General features: G+C 40.9%; 2 protein-coding genes across 2 annotated transcripts in view; both read left to right on the top strand.

Annotated features, from left to right (window-relative positions):
• Positions 1-5,030, top strand: part of BDP1 (B double prime 1, subunit of RNA polymerase III transcription initiation factor IIIB) — a 93,637-nt gene extending 88,607 nt beyond the window's left edge. Inside the window, exon 42 of the mRNA XM_061621305.1 lies at positions 2,462-5,030. Within this exon, the coding sequence (XP_061477289.1) occupies positions 2,462-2,584 (123 nt within the window). The 3' untranslated portion in view covers positions 2,585-5,030. The remainder of the gene's footprint in view (positions 1-2,461) is intronic.
• A 4,043-nt stretch (positions 5,031-9,073) lies between these two features.
• The window catches only part of MCCC2 (methylcrotonyl-CoA carboxylase subunit 2), a 74,759-nt gene continuing 64,881 nt past the window's right edge, over positions 9,074-18,951 (top strand). Inside the window, exons 1-2 of the mRNA XM_061621295.1 lie at positions 9,074-9,338; positions 17,028-17,094. Coding sequence (XP_061477279.1) covers positions 9,198-9,338; positions 17,028-17,094 — 208 coding nt within the window. The 5' untranslated portion in view covers positions 9,074-9,197. The remainder of the gene's footprint in view (positions 9,339-17,027; positions 17,095-18,951) is intronic.

Below are 18,951 nucleotides of genomic sequence, written 5' to 3'. Positions count from 1 at the left end.
CATTCTCCTCTCTCACAGGATCCCCTATTTCTTTAAGCTCCTGCGTCATTTTGCTCAGTTCAATTTTCAGCTCCTTACTGCCCTGTCGCAGGGTTTGTTTCGTTATCTCAATCTCATCCATTATTTTCTGAAACATAATTACTTCCAGATTCTCAGCCACTTTCTTGATTGCCATTTTTAAAACCACGAAAACAAAACAAAACAAAAATAAAGAACCACTTCTTATTTCAGCAACAATTGGGTTAATATTCCAGGCTTGATGACATCACAGTATAAACAGAGCAGCCTGCCTTATCTCTCTATGTTCAAGAATACAAAACAAATTTAGTTCCCAGCATCAAAACAGTTAGTGGCGTCGTGAAGAAGCAGATTCGTCAAAATAAAATAGACCAAAAAGAGAATAGTCCCAGACAATATAATGTTCCTCGGAATAGAAATCCCTCTTCTGTTTATATCTTTAGAATGCACTTCCAGGACAGCTTTTTTGCAATAGAAACAGAGATAAGCTGTTAATTTTGTGAATAACAGAGAAGAGTTATAGCTCACCCAGAAGTTCTTTAAAGCTGATTCATTTGACAAATCTCTTTTTGCTGCAACAATTTAAACCAAGTAAAAAAAATAATAGAAAGAAGGGTGCTTGCCTGTTAGTCCGTTTTCTCTTTGAAGAAAAGATAAACGTATCGCATTAAACAGATAGAGCTTGTTCGGAAGTCCGTCCGGCATTGCTGGCTGGACCTTTTCTCATAAATTAATGAAATCCAGTCCTCCCAACAAAAACAGGCTTTTGAGGTTGATCTCTACGTTTCTCCCTGCCCGGGAGAAATTTCATCAGTCAAAAAAAAAAATGTTCTGACTGATTTATATCTGAATAAGCTTCTTTTGAGGTGGGAGCCCGTCTCAAAAGCAGGCACAAGCGAAGTCACCCTTCCCAGAAGTCATCACCCTTCCCGGAAGTCGGCCTTGTTCTTGTATCTTTAGATATTTCTCCTTAGACTCGCTGCGAATGAACTGGAGAGTGGGAGGGGCCTGACGCCCCTAGTCTTGACTTCAAAGACATTCTTGCCTTCGCACGATAGGTGGAGCTAACACCCGCTGTGATGTCCGTACTCATAGGAAAATCACCCTTCAGGTGAGACCAATGGTCCAGTTACAGATAACTGGACATACATTTTCATTGAACTCGGGGATAAGAGAGAATTGCTATAAAATCATGTCCAGGTGGTATATGACTCCGGTGAAAACTATCCATCAGTTTGTTGGAAATGCCAGAAAGAAAGAAGTGATTTCTTCCACGTTTGGTGGAAGTGTGAAGTGGCTAAGACATATTGGAAGAAAATTAAATCTCATGTAGTAAGGATTTTGGGATATGAGATCCCATTTCATCCTGTATTATTTTTATTAAATTATTAGAAAGCTCAGTACAGAATTAGATTCTTATAAGTTTGCTGCTGGTAGAATACCATATGCAGCTAAATGGAGAGCGGTGATAATTCCCACAATAAAAGAGTGGCATGATAAAATATGGGAGTATGCATTGATGGCAAAATTAACTTATTATGTAAGATTTAGAGAATGTAATCAGAGAGTGCCACCTTTGGTTAGGTGGCAGAAATTTGATTGTTATTGTGGTATAAATGGGATACTTCCAAACAATACTTATGGCTTTTCTGTGTTTTGATTGGTTACATTTTAGTTTGTTTATGATGGTATAAGTCTGGCTTGCATTGGAAATAAAGTTTAATTTTTGTTAAAAAAAAAAATCCAACATCTAAGAGAAAATCAAGAAACCAAACCTCATTGTCCTGTAGCTGGGTCAAAAGCTAACACGATGAGAGTAAGAAAAATGTTTGCTTTTGTTAATTAAAATGCTCCAGTAGGCAGTCTAAGAAAGTCTGTCATTATGTGCAGTTCAGGTGCTGGAACACACCCTGCATATGCTCTGTGGCTCCATTTCTTGAAAACGTAATGCTTGAATTACTTTAAATCAGTGAAGCTATACAGGCAACTGGCCAGATCTCTTTAATCAATTACAAGTCTCTTCTTGGTTGGTTGGACCAAAAGTTCCCCTGAATAGAGTTTCACTCACAGAAAATTAAGCCACCAATTTCACCCCATCCCCAAAACAGCATGAGAAGTGGTGCAGGGGGTTGCAGCAAAGAACTGAAACTGATTTTTAAAAATTCTCTTCTCTGGGCCCCCTTTGTGAGTGGAGGCTTCCACTGGATCAAAGGCCCTTCTTATCCATGGACAGACTCCTCCTGTAAATGTAAGAGAGCATTTGGATCCAACCCATTGGTTTTTAAAAATATTTTAGAATGGCTACTGCAGTATGATTTGTGTAGAAAATTATATTCTAAAATAGATGAGTAAAATCACATTTGCTCCTAGCAGATGTTGGTTTTATAGGCATAAAATTTACATTTATGTATTTCACATCTATTACTGTTTGGTTTTCTTGTAGGTTTTCTCAGAGTTATCTGCAAATGAAGGCATTTCTAAGGAGCAGGAAAGAGAAGAAGAGCCAACCAGGATCTCAGAATATTTCTTTAGTGATATTTTTATGGAGGTGGATGATACAGAATAACTTGTATACTTATAAGATGCCTGGCATCCAAGAATGCACTGTAGCAAGAATATAATACCTTTGATCAGTCACAAGTAGCCCTTACATTTAACGCAATATAGTCAGTCTTGCTGAAAGATGGAAACGACTGAAGAAAACACAATTAGGTTTCAAAGTAGTCATGATCAGAACAGCAACTGATCTGTGTTTGATTGTGGTACAAGTAGTTTCTAGATGCATGGCTACACATTAGAAGTGCCATAAAGACCACCACCTGAATATAATGTTTATGGGGCTGTAAATTATCTTTACTTCTTTTTATGAAGTAAAACTTTATGGGATGGGGATCATAAAATAAGCAAAGTTCTGATTTTTAGTCAGCTTATTTTTCTGAATTTTTGTAACAAATGAATTTGTTAAAAATGCAATGTTTCATTTCTTTTAAATGTACAGAGAAAAATCTGAAAAAAATATTTATTTAAGTTAATGTATAGAAATTTTAACTACCCCAAGTTAATTCTGTCTGTCCTGGAGATAAAGAGGAAGTTAACATTACTCCAGTTCTAAACACTAAATTCTAAATGAAAAGCTAAAAACCCATATAACACCCACTGGCAAGGAGAAATTGGCAACTGAAAATCAGGAGTATGAGAATAAGATCAGCCCCAAGATCACAAATAAATAAATAAATACCATGAGTATTTTTAATTCCCCACCCCACTTTTGTTATCTGTTTAAGTTTTAGTCTCATAACCATCTGTGTTTATAATCTTGGTAAGTTATGATTTTGCTAAAAGGCACAGCTTCCCTTTGTCATCTTTGGGAAAACCTGTACATGGTTCAGTCTAAAAGAGGTGTCCTATGAGAGAGGTTTTCTCTGCAGTCTTCTTAAACTAGTGATTTGCATACTAAATATTGGCTGTCTCCTTTACTACAATAAGCAACTGAAGAAAACTTTGTTTTACATTTTCCCATAAATATTTAATAATATATGCAATTTCTTTGAAGTAATGTTCTAACTTGCAATTGTTCAGTAGTGCATACAGTTTTATATAAACTTCTCTTTCCTAGATTTTTTGTGGCTAATGTCATCCCAAAACAACATGACTGATGTTACTAAATTTGAGAAGAGAAGCATCAGATTCTTTTCACTTCTTGTAAAGGAAAAATAAGATAGAGCTATTAGCAAATCAGATGGGTTGGGGGGGCTGCAGTGTGGAAGAGAGGAAGGGAAATTCCATTGTATAGTGAAAGTCCACTCGCATGACATGGGATGTTACCCAATATTTCAGTTATCAAACTAACAAACCTATGCTGACTGACTGGTTTGAACATTTGATTTTTGTTTTAGCTTTGTAATATCTGGGGCCCTAAATAGAACAAAAATGACCAAATTAATGTGGATAATTTACCAAATGTAAATTTAGATCAGTGATTCAGAGAAGCATTAACATTTTTCAGTGGAAAAATTAAAGTGACAGTTCCAGAATGGAAAATGTTTCTTCATGATAATCACATGGAGGAGATATAATGTACTCTTAAATAATGTATGCCTGGGCTGCTGAAATAATGAAAAAATGTATTTATATAATTTGCTGGAACGGTTTTACATTACAAAGTAAACCAAATTATTTTTTAGAAATCATAAAAAAGATAAGCTGAACTGTAAGGTGCCTTATCTTTCCTTGCTAAATGGAAAGTACAACTGATCCTGTTAAATTTTTACTATAAACCATATTCTCTTGGTTATCTCTCTGAAAACATTTTTAGAACATGCAGATTTTTCTGTCTTGACCATTGTATGCATTAATGACAGAAGCAAACAATGTGCTGGGGTAAGGAACAGAGCATTTCTTTTCCATTAAAATGTGATAAGGGATTGATGTCCAGGAAAGTTTGATACATTTTTTGAGTGTGTAATATTCATGTGCAAGCCTTCTGTTTCAAAGAAAGCGGTTGTGTTATATATGTAAATTATGTGAATAAATAATTTTGTACCACTTGTTAAGCTTTTCTTTTTAAAGATTGATGATTCACAGTGCAATGAACGGTATTGGAGTCCCTAATGTCAGCAACTGTGGATCAGGTCCATCCCTTAGATCTACCTGTAGAGGTCTTGAGATGATTAAAAAAACGTTTGGACTTATATTCGTTTTTGGACTTGTTTTTCTGCAAAACTGGGCTTCTACGGGGAGGAAGGGTGGGATATAAATCAAATAATAAATAAATAAAACTGCAGGTGATCTAGCCTAGCAAATCCCACAAGAACGAAGGTAGGCTTTTTAATGCCAGATCGGTTCATAATAAAAAACCCCTCGTCCATGATTTGATTATGGACGAGGCAGCCGATCTGGCATGCATAACCGAGACCTGGGTGGGCGAACAGGGAGGAGTTAGTCTCTCCCAGATTTGCCCACCGGGGTATTTGGTTCAGCATCATGGTAGATCTGAGGGTCGGGGAGGTGGGGTTGCTGTGGTCTATAAGAGTTCCATCTCACTCACCAAGCACCATGTCCATACAACTACTGGTCTGGAATGTTTGCACCTTGTGTTGGGCCAGAGGGACAGACTAGGAATCCTTTTGGTGTACCGCCCACCTTGCTGCCCAGTGGCTTTCTTAACTGAGTTGACGGAAGTGGTCTCGGAGGTATTGTTGAGATCCCCTAGACTATTAGTACTGGGGGATGTCAACATTCATGCCGAGGCTACTTTGTCTGGGGCGGCTCAGGACTTCATGGACTCCATGACAACCATGGGGCTGTCCCAATATGTTAGTGGCCCAACACATATATCGGGGCATACACTCGACCTTATTTTTGTTACTGGACATGGGGATAGTGATCTGGATGTGGGGAGTTTTACATCTCTCCCTTTGTCATGGACAGATCACTGCTTGCTGAAGTTTAGACTTTCAGCGACCTTTTCCCTCCGCAAGGGTGGGGGACCTATTAAATTGGTCCGCCCCCGGAGACTAATGAATCCTGAAGGTTTTCAAAGGGCTCTGGGGGATTTTCCGGCTGATAGGACCGGCGCTCCTGTTGAAGCCCTGGTTAATCTGTGGAATGCGGAGATGGCCCGGGCTGTCGACACGATCGCTCCTGCGCGCCCTCTCCTTTGCAGAGCTCATTCAGCTCCTTGGTATACTCCAGAGTTGAGGGCAATGAAGCAAGATAGGAGGCGGCTTGAGCGGAGATGGAGACGAACTCCTGATGAATGCAACTATACGCTGGTTTGTGCTTTCACCAAGCGGTATATAGGAGCGGTGAGGGCGGCGAAAAAACAATATTTCGCCGCCACTATTAAGGCATCTCTCTCCCACCCAGCGGAGCTTTTTAGAGTTGTCCGAGGGCTACTTCATCTAGGCCTTCAGGACACTGTAGATACTTCGGTGGCCCGCTGCAATGAGTTTGCTGAGCACTTCCAGCATAAGATCTTACGCATTCGTCGGGACCTAGACTCTCATTTTATAGCAGTTAACCCTAGTGAGGTGTCTGGTGCACAGTCTTATCATGTTTTGTTGGATGAGTTTCAGTCGGTTCAGTTCGAGGACGTGGACAAGGTGCTTGGACAGGTACGTGCAACCACTTCGGTACTAGATCCTTGCCCTTCTTGGCTAATAAAAACTGGCAAGGAGGAAACAGTTGGCTGGGCCAGGGAAGTGATAAATGCCTCCTTGTGAGAGGGAGTGGTCCCTGGCTGTCTGAAGGAGGCAGCAGTGAGACCACTCCTGAAAAAGCCTTCCCTGGACCCAGAGGATTTCAGCAGCTACAGACCAGTGGCAAATGTTCCATATCTCGGCAAGATCTTGGAACGAGTGGTTGCTGACCAGCTCCAGGCGCTATTGGATGAAACCGATTATCTAGATCCATTTCAATCGGGTTTCAGGCCCGGTTTCGGCACTGAGACGGCCTTGGTCGCCCTGTTTGATGATCTATGTCGGGAGAGAGACAGAGGGAGTGTAACTCTGTTGATTCTCCTTGATCTCTCAGCGGCTTTTGATACCATCGACCATGGTATCCTTCTGGAGAGGCTTGCGGAGTTGGGAGTTGGAGGCACTGCGTGGCAGTGGTTCCACTCCTACTTGGCAGGCCGTCTCCAGAAGATAGTGCTTGGGGAACATTGCTCGACACCGTGGGTACTCCAATGTGGGGTCCCGCAGGGTTCGGTTTTGTCTCCCATGCTTTCTAACATCTATATGAAGCCGTTGGGTGCGGTCATCAGGAGTTTTGGAGTGCGTTGTCACCAGTACGCTGATGACACGCAGCTCTACTTCTCCTTTTCATCTTCCTCAGGTGAGGCGGTCAATGTGCTGAACCGTTGCCTGGATGCGATAATGGACTGGATGAGAACTAACAAACTGAGACTCAATCCTGATAAGACTGAGATGCTGTTGGTGGATGGTTTTTCCAATCAGATGGTGGATACATATCCTGTCCTGGATGAGGTTACACTCCCCCTAAAGGAACAGGTTCGTAGTCTGGGAGTCGTTCTAGACTCTTCCCTGTCACTTGAGCCTCATGTAGCCTCGGTGGCATGGAATGCGTTCTACCGACTTCGATCGGTAGCCCAGCTACGTCCCTACCTGAGTAAGGAGGATCTTACATCAGTAGTACATGCTCTGGTAACCTCACGTTTGGATTACTGTAATGCGCTCTACGTAGGGCTACCTCTGAAGACGGTTCGGAAGCTACAGCTGGTGCAAAATGCGGCGGCCAGACTGCTAACAAGAACGAAGCGGTCTGACCATATAACACCTGTTTTGGCCCACTTGCACTGGCTTCCAATACGCTTCCGGGCCAAATTCAAAGTGTTGGTATTAACCTATAAAGCCTTATACGGCGCGGGACCTCAATATCTGTCGGAACGCCTCTCCCACTATGAACCGGCTCGTACACTACGGTCTGCTACGAAGGCCCTCCTCCGGGTCCTGACTCATAGGGAGGCTCGGAGGGCAGTGACAAGATCAAGGGCCTTCTCAGTGGTGGCCCCCGAACTATGGAATAGTCTCCACGAGGAGGTTCGCCTGGCGCCGACACTATCATCCTTTCAGCGCCAGGTTAAAACCTTTCTCCGAGGCATTTTAATTTTTTTGTTAATGATTGTAATGTTTGTAATTTGATTTTAGCCTTTGCTGTTTTTAGATTGTGAAATTTGATTTTAGACTGAAGTTTTTGTATTATATTGTATTTTATTGTATCTATGTTCACCGCCCAGAGAGCTATTGCTAGTCGGGCGGTATATAAGTTTAAATAAATAAATAAATAAATAAATAAATCATGTGGACGATTGCAATCCCTGTTCTGATGAGGTTTTGAGACTAATCAGAGCAGATGCAGCATCTCCTAGCAGCAGTAGTTGGCAATGTTTAAGAGTACGTTGTGTGCTGACTGTGGGCAAAATTTCTATAGGTTCTCTGTACCTGCCAATTCCTGGCCACTTTCACCATTACAGGTTTGTCAATATGTACACAGGTTGATGATGATCACTACATTTGTGCCTAGTTCATCTATCAACTATATCTCTTCTGAATGACATTATTTTGGAAGATGGAACCTGATAGCCTTGTACATACATCCTAATCCAAATTGCAGACACTTTAGGGGTGAGCTTAACTTTATGGACATGTAGCATACACGTTTTATAAATATGTAGACTTTTAAAAAATCCCTTTGTGCTGCCTCATCAAATGTAAGCAGTGGCTTTATTATTTGGTCAAATATTTTGAAAACTTCATTCTATTTATAGGCCTCATATCTATTTATACAATTTAATACAAAACAGGTGTACCTCTCTTCCTCTGGAAGGTTAACAGAATAAGCACCGTAGCTAGCTTTGTAGGCTGCTGGTGTTTACATTTTTCATATTTGTCTCTCTGAAAATGTTCATCTATTGCCAATCTATTACTTCTATAGAATATTTTTCCTTAAGAATTACTGATTTCATTTATGAATCGTTTTCCATGAGGCATCCCAAAGCGATTTCGTAAGAATCATAGAATAATAGAGTTGGAAGGGGCCTATAAGGCCATCAAGTCTAACCTCCTGCTCAATGCAGGATATACAATAAAAACATATACAGAACAATTGCATATATAAAACAAACAAATTATATAATTTAAAACGTCAATTTAGAATAAAATAGATACCAAATGGGATAAAAGTCTCCTCTTAGGCTTGTTGAAAGAGGAACGTCTTCAACAGGCACCAACTTTACAAAAGAAAAGGCAAAGAACGTGTTCTGACATAAGTCCTATGTCTTTAATAAATTAACAATGAATAGGCATCCTGATCACCAGATTCTCGTGTTCACATCAGCGGGTAGCCTGTTAAAAAGTCAGAGAACCATTGCCCAGCAAAGACGGGGGCAGTCTTACGGGGGGGAAAAGACAGCCTCTTCCAAGCCGAGAGGAGTCTGTAGCTGAAGTCAAGGGAGGGGCGCAGAGGGTTGGTTTCCACAAGCCGCCTCTTCTTCCCTTCGTCAGCCCCTTTAATTGGGCGGTGCCTCAAGAGGGGAAGGTCTCGTGCCGCTAGGCCTGCTCCATCTTTCCATTGGTTGAGGCGGGGGGAGAGGCCGTGCGGTTGGTTCCAGGCCCGGAAAGTCGTTTCTTAGGCACTTCCCGCCGACCCCACCAGCGATGTTGCTGGGCCCGAAATGCCGCCTCTGCCTGCTGTTTAAGTGCCGGCGGGCGGCTGCAGTTGCTGTCAGCTGCGCTTACCATGGGGACAAGGTGGCCACTGTGGGCTCGCAGCCCGACGCTACCTCCCCGGTTTATCAGGTAGGCCGAGGAGGGGATGAGCTGCAGCTGCTTTTTAAAAAAGGAGGAGGTAGTCCATCAGGGCCCGCTACGCGGGCTGTCTCGGGGCGTGCCGTGGCTCTCCGCGCTCGAGGAGGGGCTTTCTGGCAGACTTGCAAGAACTCTACGAAGTTCAGTAGTTTGCATGTGCTTCCTGCAGTGGGCTTGCTGTAATTTGCAGGAGCTTTCCTTTCTCACAACGAGGCTTTTGTGCCTTTTTGGCAGCTGCTTGGCAGGCGGAAGCCCGCAGGTGAAACTTTTTCCAATATGGTGGAAAATTCTCCCAACTGCTATGTAACGTAGTTCTTCAAGCCAGTGGGCAACGCTGCCAGGCTATTCAGTATGGTAGCCTTGTTCCAGAGCCTCAAAATTCCTGCGTGAGAGCCACTTTCTCTCATAGGAGCACCAAATGCCTTGAAAGAGTACAGCTGCCACGCTTACAGTGCTTTGCCCTTCTCACCTTAGGGAGGACTCAGGAGTGATCCCAGATGTATCTCCTGGGCTGAATATATCTCATACAATTTAAAGCACTCCCCCAAAGAATCCTAGGAATTGTAGTTTAAGTGTTGGGGCATACGGCCAAACTACCCTAAACACACCTGATTTCAGAAGCTAAGCAGGGTCAGGCCTGGTTAGTACTGGATGGGAGACTGCATGGGAATATTGAGTGCCCTAGGTACTTTAGAGGAAGGCAATGGTAAACCATCTCAGAATAGCTCTTACCATGAAAACTCTATGAATGCATCCAAAAAAGATTCATAGGGTTGCCATAAGTCGCAATTGACTTGAAGGCATATAACAACAACAAAGGATGTTGGGGGTTGTAGCTCTGTGAGGGGTAAACTACAGTTCCCAGAATTCTTCGGAGGGTATGTGTGCTTTCAGTGTACGGCATGTAAAGAACCTCACATCAGCCTACTTTGAAGGGATACGTGTAGTGCTGCAGGAACAAACCATGCCTCCAAGGAGAGTGGCAAAATATAGGTAGCTGTGCTGAATCACCCCCCCCCCCCGCAAACAAGAGCAGCTCTTAGTAGTATAATACCTAGTTTTACTGAATTTATAATGTTTGGTAACTTTTACTTATCAAACAGTTTATAGATATGCAGACAGTTACTGAATAGTGAGTTAGCAAAGAGTGGGGTAGTAGTTAGCTTGTTGAAATTTGGCTGGGGAGAGTTGGCTTCACATCCCTGATCAGCCATCAGACATGATGACAATCATGTACATAACTTATTATTAAGTGGGTGTTGTGGTTAGAGTGTAACATTGGGACCTGGAAGACCAAGTTTCAGTTCCTACTCAGTTATCAAACTCTCTGGCTCCAGTTTTTAACCTTACTGCCTACGCTACCTTCTAGGGTGTTGTGAGGCTATAAAATGGGGAAGGGGGAAAACCATGCATACCATCTTGAACTCCTTGAAGAAGTGGTATATAAATGTAATAATAAATTAAATAAAAATAAGCTCTATTGAACTTAGAGGTGCTTACTTCTGTTTGTACAAATTCAACCTGTAAAACACATTGAGCTTTAACAAAAGATCTTCAGCTAACTGAAATGCAAACAATCTTGCAGAGTAGTGTTGCCATTTAGACTGCTAGCATGATGCAGGAACCTATCAAACAAAAGGGGTATCCAGCCTCTGATTATTTTCCTTATTCAGTGACTTCTAACCTGTTACAAATGATAGTTACAGCTTGAAAGTCTTGTTATCCCCTTACTTCACTCACCCGAGCAAGGAGGGTTCATCAGTCACCCTGGTGCTCCAGCTGATGACATTTCTCTGAAAATAAGCCCCAGAGCTGCAGTTCATTACACATGATTCTTATATTAAACCACAGGCAACAGGATTTTCTGCTTTGCAAGTCAACTCAGTTTTTCATACTCTGCAGCGCTGCCAGAGTGAACTAGCTGGCAATCCATCTAAAGGAACTGAGAAGTACCTTGCTGCTGCTATAGGCACTGCTGCTGAGGAGGTAGATGTGATTAGAACTCTCATTTTATTTTGGCAATCCACCTTGTTAAGGATAACAACCTTAGAATAGAGAAAGCCAGCTTCCTTTAGCCATACCAGCACACACCTTCACACTGTTCATTGGGAGTTTCCTGCACACATTCATATTCTTCATTGAGAGTTTCCTGCCACACTAGAAACTGTTACCGGTGAGAGCTGCGCTGTACACTCCTGAATTCTTATGTTTATGTGTATGCAAAAGGTATAAAGACCTTTGTATAAAAGTAATTGATTCTTGAGTATCTTAAAATTCTTGCATGTTCAGCATTGGACCTGTGCCTTCCGCAAATGACAATTTTTGCCTTGGAGGGAAATATGTTCTAGAGTGGCCATGTTGGGACCCTGAGAGGGTGCTTCAGAGAAAGCAGAATGTAATCCACGCTATATTAAAAACACAATAAATACAATAATCTAGAATAAATTAAAATCAACAAAGGCAGCAGCATTAACAATAATTTAAAAGGCCAGTTAAAATTATTACAAATAAAATGAAACATGGCTAAACATGGTCCTGGGTCTGAAGATGCATGAAGCCACCACCTTGCTGAAGCTAAGCAGGTCCAGGTCTGGTCAGTGCCCTGGATGGGGGGACTGTGTGGGAACCACATGTATGCCACCTTGAGTTTCTGTGATGAAAGAAAGGCGGCGTATAAATGTAAGAAAAAAATAAAATGAAATAAATGTATTACATAGGAACATAGAAATACCTTATACTGAGTCAAACCATTGGTCCATCTAGTCCAGTACTGCCTACACTGACTGGCAGCAACACTTTCTAGGATTTTAGGCCGGGGTCTTTCCCAGCGCTTCATGGAGAGACATTATGTAACAGTTTTGTAGAAAAAGCCTTTAGGACAAGGAAGTTCATAAAGTTGGTTTTTAAAAACTTGTTTTGAAATCCAGAGCATCAATGCCATGCACATGCTGAGGGGAAAGAGTTCCACAGTCTGGGAGCCACCAAAGAAAAGGCCCTGTCTCTCATGCCCGCTAATTGGATTGACTTCTCAAGTGGTCATACAAGCAGAGTCTCCAAGGCATATCTCTATCCCTAGGGCACACTTGAATGGGTGTAGGCAGTCCTTCAAATAACTCAGTTGCAAACCATTTAGGACTTTAAAGGATTTTGAATTTGGTCTGGAAACTCATTGGTAATCAGTGTAACTGGTTCAGACTTGGTGTCACTTGCTCTGATTGCCTTGACCCAACCAGCAATTGATATAGAGGAAAGCAATTGGGTCCCAAGTTGTTTAGAGCTTTATATGCTAATATCAACACCTTGAATTGGACTTGGTTGTGTATAGGCAGTTCCTCGTTCAACAGGCTTTCTAAGCAGAGATTTTTATCCCAGTTAGTATCTGTATTAGATCTGAATTGATTTTATGCATATGTTGTTGTTTTAAATTTAAATATCTATATATTGTTCTTATATGAACTACTGTTCTATATATGTTTTTATTGTATTGTAAATCACTGTGGAGTGACTCATGGGAATTGATTCATAAATGAAACAAATAATGATAATAATCGTAGCCCCACATAAAAGTTTTCAATAACTAGTGTCCCAAGGTTATACCCAGACCTCTTAGGAGCATCATTTGAGCTCTAGCTGACAGAGAAAACAGAGGTGTATTGATGGCTGTGGCAATGTGTCTTGCTGGAAGGCTATTTTGGGGATATGGGGGAAGCCTCTATTTCTTCCTCAAGCTAGCCCTACCACAAAATTAGTCTCTGGCTGGGGATCTACAGGATCTCATTGTGAGTCTTGATTAGTTTTGGGGTAATTCTTTTTTAATTGTTTATGAGAAAGATTCAAGTAAATGGTCAAGACAGGCCAGATGTATCCAGGCATGCTTAATAAACAAGGCTTCATGGGTATATCTGGTATAACATTTAAGGAGTACAGTGGGCCTTATTGTTAGCTGTTGCACAGCTGTAGCTATTATTTATGAAGGTCATAATGTGTACAAATTGTTTTACCAGCAATGTAACATGATGAGATACTGTGCAAACTCAAAAAAAGGTGCAGATAAAGGAAGAGTGTTGGCCTTCTCGACCTCTTTTGTTTGTCCATTCTGCAGATTTAACAAGACAGGGTGGAAGATAGTTTTTCAAGGCAGGATAAATAGAAATGCACTTTGGTAAAACAAAGTGTGTTTAATTTCTGAAATCTAATAGATGAGGCCACAGGGACAGAACTGGCAGCAAATTTCTGAAGTTGTTTTTCCTGTGTGTTAATAATTACACTTTTAGTATTCAGTTCTTGTTTCTCTAGTTTCCATTGTTGTTGAACTAAAGGGGAAAAAATAATGGTTTCAGTTCGGTTTTGCTGTGGCTACATAAAGATCATACTTGTTTTAAGATTCCTGCGTTCTACATGATTAATTAAACATAAAGATCCAGTTTGTATGTATTGCCAAACTATGGTTTATCCATTGCATGATGAGTCTTGGGCTTTGGCACTCTGATTCCCTTGCTGACTTTTGGTTTTGGGCGAGTCATAGTTTGCTGTTACACATCAACAAACTGGTTTGTATTTGCTCTTCAAACAGTAGGGAATTGGAGCATGCGAACAGAGGAGGGAATTTGCAAGTCTGAGGTTTCCTCAAGGGAGCTTTGGATTTGCAATTCTCAAACAGCAGTCTTTGATTCAATATAGCGAGCCATGTTTGAAACTTGGGACATTTTTAAAAACAGTTTATAAAATAAAATGGCAACCTTCTGCTCAAATGGTTAAAAAAATGGAAATGGACTGCCTTCAAGTCGATCCCGACTTATGGCAACCCTATGAATAGGGTGTTCATGGTAAGTGGTACTTAGAGGGGGTTTACCATTGCTTCCCTCTGAGGCTAGTCCTCCCCAGCTGGCTAGGGCCTGCTCAGCTTGCCACAGCTGCACAAGCCAGCCCCTTCCTTGTCCGCAACTGCCAGTTGGAGGGCAACTGGGCTCCTTGGGACTATGCAGCTTGCCCACAGCTGCACAGGTGGCAGGGCACGTAACCCCTGAGCCACTCACTGTGGGGATGATCTTTAGCTGACCCTTTACACCCAGGAAACACGAGCGGGGATTTGAACTCACAGACTCTGGACTCCCAGCCGTGCTCTCCTCCCCACTGTGCTATACCAGTTGTCAAATGGTTAAAATGAGCCAAAAATTCCTCTGGGCATGTACAAGTCCTTGAGTGTGCTAAAGTAGTTCTTTGGATCCCGACTCCAGTGGATAAAATTGAGAGTAATTGTAGAAAAAGTCTAAAGATGACAGTTGCTGCTTTGTAACTTCATACTAAATCAGTAGTATTTTTAGTATAATGTATCATACAAGATTGTTTGTCATTTGATCCGGTTTGTGGCTATTTAGATATACTCATACACAGCAAACAGAGAAAAATAGTGACCAGCAGGTTGTGACGTTTGCATTGCAAAAGTCAGGAATAACGTGTTTTTTTGCTTCTTAACTGACTGATAAAAAATTTAATGGCTCTGCAAATTAAAATTCTCTTCTATAGTATTCCAAAATGTATGAAAACATGCTTTAAAAGTTTGTGTGTGTTCTGCATATTTGTCTTGTTGCATTTGCAATTCAGAGTAATAGTTTCTAGAAGGTGAAATAATAGCAAGGGGGGAAAAAGAGGAATGAACATGCATGTTCCACTCCCCAGCTAAGATCCTGTAGAATGCTAGCAAGACCTTGCTTAAATGTAGAGGTTACCAGGTTAAGTTTTAAGCCTGATAGAAATTATGGCAGTGGCGGGGACTAGTGACAAAAACAGATGGTACTTTCTCTTGGCAAATAAATGCATGTTTCCACATCAGTGTTAGATGCGGTAATGCAGATATTGGAGTGGAGGGGGGATTTATAAGGGAGAATTGGCAGGAACAGGAGCTAAGTAGATTGCTTTCACTGCAGCTGGATTTACAGAGCCTGGCTTGTGTATGTGTGTGTGTGATGTTTTTAAATGACCTTTAGAGAATAGGCACCCCCTTTCTTCTTACCTGCTGGATTGGGAACCCATTGTCTTCCTTTTAACGTGTATATTCTCTCACATTGCCATTTCAACAACTTCCTACCAATATCAGTTTATTTTCAGTTCCCAAGCTGATGAGGGAAAAGTCTTTTGATTAGAGAATGCCCCTGAATCTTTCAGGTGGGCTTTCGTTTACCTATCTTGTATAAGTCCTCACTAGTAGGAGTGAAAAAAAATTAAGTTTCTTATCCATCATATTCTTTTGATTTAAAATTCTGTAAGAATATTCTATCTTTAATCTAGTAATGGAATGTAAAATATAATTTAAGCATGAGCGGGGCTTTTTTGTGACAGTATTCAGTGGTACAGAGTACTGGTGCCTCTTTTTTGCTGCCCATAGCAGCCACTTTGTGCTGGCACCACCAGCACTTTTATCAGCGTATGAGTATCAGCACCTCATTTTGTACCAAAACACAGAGCACAGGTAGGGGTTTTTTAGACTTCTCAGGAATGAATAACAGACAGATACTGACCCACAGTCATTGTTGACTGTGTATGATTTCATATCTCTCTGTCTTCCCCCAACACACACCTCCCCCCATTGCTCTTCCTGTGACTAAACAGGTACAGTATTTCAGCTGTTATGTTTAACCTACAGATGTCGTTATTGTTAATACCAAGAGACATGTTAAACTGAATTGGCTCTACGGAAAATGTAGAACAGCCAAAGCGTTTATTATCAAAATAAGATTTCATTGTCTAATTCTTTGAGCTTTGATCCAGAGAATTCCTTTGTGTACCCAGAAGGTCAGGCACACATGTGCTTTCTTGTCTAGCATCATGCTGGTTTGTTGTTGGCGAGATGGGGGTTGTGAAAACTGCTTCATTTGGCAGCTTGCTTCATGGCCCCCTTCATTTATTTTATTTAAAAGAATATCATCCGCATCTGTTTATTTGTATGCCATTTGTCTATAGTACTGTGGCCAAAGCGGCTCACAGTATATCAAATGAGCAACAATAAATGAAACTAATAAAACAGAACAATTACAAATAATCATAGTCAATAAGTATATAATACAGATCCATGCAGCTTTGTATAAAACAATACAAATAAAAATAGTGTAACTCGACAGTATAAATCTCATCAGGAGAGAGAATAAAGCCTAACACAGGAATTGAAACTGAAATAGTAGCTTATAAGGGCCAAGTAGATCTCCATTCTACAAGGCAACATGGGCTTCTTCATGTTTAACTTGCACACCTTTGTTGGTAGCCTCTCCTTGCATTTGTGGCAGCCTTTCTTCCAGCTCTTACCTGCATTCCACAGAAGGGACTTGCTCTTTGGTTACCACCTGCCTTAACTTGGGGAGGGGGAGCACGTGAGAGCACTCTCTGAAGATAACCTTACTACACAGCAACAGACAGCAGTATTTCTTCAATGTATGTATATATGTGTGTGAGTGAACCTCTGAAACTCTGGGATAAAGACACATAAGGGGAACTAGTGGAAAGAAAATACAGTTAAAATAATGGATCAATTCAAATATATTTAATAAACCAGTAACTGGCTTTCAGCAACATGTTTAGGGAAAGTGGTTTATAAGCCTCGTTGTAAAATATTTATTGTCTCTAGTTAAATATTTTACTAAGCTATGAAGCTGTTGAAACATTCTCTTATTTTATTTCTCTCATCAGGAAAACTATGAACGAATGAAAGCATTAGTAACAGAACTCCAACAGCAATCTGAAAAAATCAGGTTGGGTATGTTGTTTTTCTTTAATTAGAGTGTCTTATAATGAGAGCTTGATTGTGTTTGGCTTTCTGCCCTGTGGTAAAATGATGGTACTTTTGGACATAATGTAGTAAGAAAGGAATAGCATCATTTAACAATTGTTTAGCATCAGTGTACAGTTATTGTCATTGTTGTTATTGTTATTATTAATTAAACTTCTATCCTGCCCTTTCTCCCAGAAGGAGCCTAGGGGGCAAACAAAGGACAAAGCACTAAAAACATCTCAAAAATAAAACATCTTAAAAACATATTAAAAATAAAACATCTTAAAAACATATTTTAAAAATAAAACATCTTAAAAACATATTTTAAAAATGTTTAAAAACATCTTAAAAAGCAATTCCAAGACAGACACAAACTGGGATAAGCATACCCAACAGTTGGCTGTTCAGTGTTTCTTGAATGCCTCTAGTGTTGGAGAGCCCACCACCTCTCTAGATAATTTGTTCCATTATTGTATTGCTCTAACAGCTAGGAAGTTTTTCCTGATGTTGAAAATCTGGCTTCTGTAGCTTGAGCCCATTATTCTGTGTCCAGCACTTTGGGATCATTGAGAAGAGATCCTGGCCCTCCTTTGTGTGACAATCTTTCAAATACTTGAAGAGTGCTATCATCTCTCAGTCTTCTCTTCTCAAGTTCTTTCAGACTCTCCTCATAGGGCTTTGTTTCCAGTCCCCTGATCATCCTTGTTGGTCTCCTCTGAATCTGTTCCAGTATGTACGCATCCTGCTTAAAGTGCAGGGTCCAGAACTGGATGCAGTACTCAAGATGAGGCCTAACCAATGCCAAATAGAGGGGAACAAATACATCATGTGATTTGGAAACTATACTTTTGTTAATGCAGCTTAAAATACCATTTGCCTTCTTTGCAGCCATATCACACTATTGGCTCATATTCAGCTTGTAATCAACAATTCCAAGATCTTTCTTGCATGTAGTATTGCTGAGCCAAGTATCCCCCATCTCATAACTGCATTTGGTTTATTTTTCCTAGGTGTAGAACTTTGCACTTATGCCTGTTAAATTTCATTCTGTTGTTCTTAGCCCAATGCTCCATCTTATCAAGATCACTTTAAATTTTGTTTCTGTCCTCCGAGGTATTAGCCGTCCCTCCCAATTTTGCATTATCTGTAAATTTGATAAGCATGCTCTGCGCCTCCTCATCCAAGTCATTAATAAACGTGTTGAAGTGCACTGGATCCAAGACCTAGTCCTGCCATATCCTGCTCATTACCTCCCTCCAGTCTGAGAAAAAAACATTGACAAGCACAATTCTGTAGCAAACTGTGGGTCCAACTGATAGTTGTTCCATCCAACCCACATTTAGCTATCTTGCTAATCAGAATATCATGGGGCACTTTGTCAAAAGCTTTGCTGAAGTCAAGATATATTATGTTCACAGAATTCTCACAATCTACCAGGGAGGTTATCTGGTCAAAAAATGAGATAAGATTAGTGTGGCAGGATATCTTCTTGACAAATCCATGGTGGTTTCTAGTAATCACTGCATTGTTTTCAAGGTGCTTACAGATTAACTGCTTTATAATCTGCTCCAGAATTTTCCCAGGGACTGATGTCAGGCTGACTGGTCTGTAGTTCCCCAGTTCCTCCTTTTTGCAGATAGGGGCAACATTAGCCCTCCTCCAATCATCTGATGCTTCACCTATCCTCCACAATTTCACAAAGATAATAGACAATGGTTCCAGGGGTTTTTCAGCCATTTTTTTCAATACTCTAGGCTGCAGTTCATCAGGCCCTGGAGATTTGAACTTGTTCAAAGTATTAAATAAATACATACATACATACATACACACACACACGTCCTT

This window comes from Rhineura floridana, chromosome 1 (assembly GCF_030035675.1).
Source record: "Rhineura floridana isolate rRhiFlo1 chromosome 1, rRhiFlo1.hap2, whole genome shotgun sequence".
In the NCBI taxonomy this organism is placed as follows: Eukaryota; Metazoa; Chordata; class Lepidosauria; order Squamata; family Rhineuridae; genus Rhineura; species Rhineura floridana.
Note: the sequence above shows the minus strand (reverse complement) of the source record. Positions and strands in the feature narration are given on the sequence as shown.